Here is a 1,249-nt window from a genome sequence, read left to right as displayed (position 1 = left end):
GTGTCCTGGACACCGACGCCTACATGATGCAGCCTCCCTCCCCCCCTCCCCTCCGTCATCATGCCCGATGGCAACATCCTCCACCGCCCGGCTGTCTCACCGCCGCCGACCCCCGAGCACGCGCCCAAGCACGTTTCGAAGCCGCACTGGGAGCTGCATGTGTCGCGGCGCGAGCGAATTCTGCGCGAGCACCCGTCCGTGCGCGAGCTGTACGGCGTCGACCCGCGCACCCAGTTCTATGCCTACGCGTGCATCCTCTGCCAGATGACCCTGGCCTACCTCTCTCGCGATTCGTACGTCGTCGCCATCGTGTGCGGCATCTGTTTTGGACCCTACGTCAATGCCGGCGTCCTCTGCTTCATGCACGAGGCCACGCACATGCTCGTGTTTCGCAACCCCGTCTACAACCGCCTCCTCTCCATCGCCACCAACGTCGCCATGATCGTCCCGATCAGCGAGATCTTCCGCCAGCACCACAGCAAGCACCATCGCAACCTGGGGAACGACGAGTTTGACGTCGACGTCCCGACCGACTACGAAATCAGCCTCGTGGGGAATAGCCCCTTGCGCAAGGCCCTCTGGCTCATGTTCAACATGATCATCCTCCCGACCCGCTCCATGATGCGCCTGCCGGTCATCGTGGACCGCTTCCTCGTCCTCAACTGGGTCGCGTGCATCTCGTTTGGTTTGTCATCATTCTTGTACTCGCGCTCCACTTTCCTGTTCTTCGTCCTGTCGCTGCTCAACTCGCAGGGTTTGCACCCCGCAAACACACGCCAGGTCCAGCGCCACATCTACAACGGAGACAAGAACATGCGCACCACCGACGACCGCCCCACCACTTACTCGTACTACGGTATCGGCAATTGGGTCACGCTCAACGTCGGCTACCATGTCGAACACCACGACTTCAATCGCATCCCGTGGACACGCCTGCCCGAGCTCAGACGCATTGCAGGCGACAAATGGTACCCGGATGAGACCGCGTACCACGGACGCGGTATTCCCGAACTGCTTAACTTTGTTATGAATCCTAACATCTCATTAGCTGATTTTGCACAGTGACACCCTACCCGTCGTTAGACAACGTTTTGTAAAGCTACCCTCTGCACAACTCTCCGCCATTTTCGCCGAACCCCAATCCCAGTCCTCCCAAGCCGCGTCGAAACGCGCTTCCTGGTCGGCTACCTCATGCCTTCGCGCGTCTAAAAGGTAAGCCACGTAGAACGCAATGCGCCAGCGAGGACGC

General features: G+C 60.0%; 1 protein-coding gene across 1 annotated transcript; it reads left to right on the top strand.

The window, feature by feature from the left end:
* The first annotated feature begins 60 nt into the window (after positions 1 to 60).
* Positions 61 to 1,065, top strand: CHC_T00009094001 (sphingolipid delta-4 desaturase). The gene has a single exon (XM_005718126.1). It carries the CDS (start codon positions 61 to 63, stop codon positions 1,063 to 1,065), a length of 1,005 nt encoding a protein of 334 aa, XP_005718183.1.
* The last annotated feature ends 184 nt before the right edge of the window (positions 1,066 to 1,249 follow it).

The sequence above is a fragment of the Chondrus crispus genome, genomic scaffold (assembly GCF_000350225.1).
Source record: "Chondrus crispus Stackhouse genomic scaffold, scaffold_36, whole genome shotgun sequence".
In the NCBI taxonomy this organism is placed as follows: Eukaryota; Rhodophyta; class Florideophyceae; order Gigartinales; family Gigartinaceae; genus Chondrus; species Chondrus crispus.
Note: the sequence above shows the minus strand (reverse complement) of the source record. Positions and strands in the feature narration are given on the sequence as shown.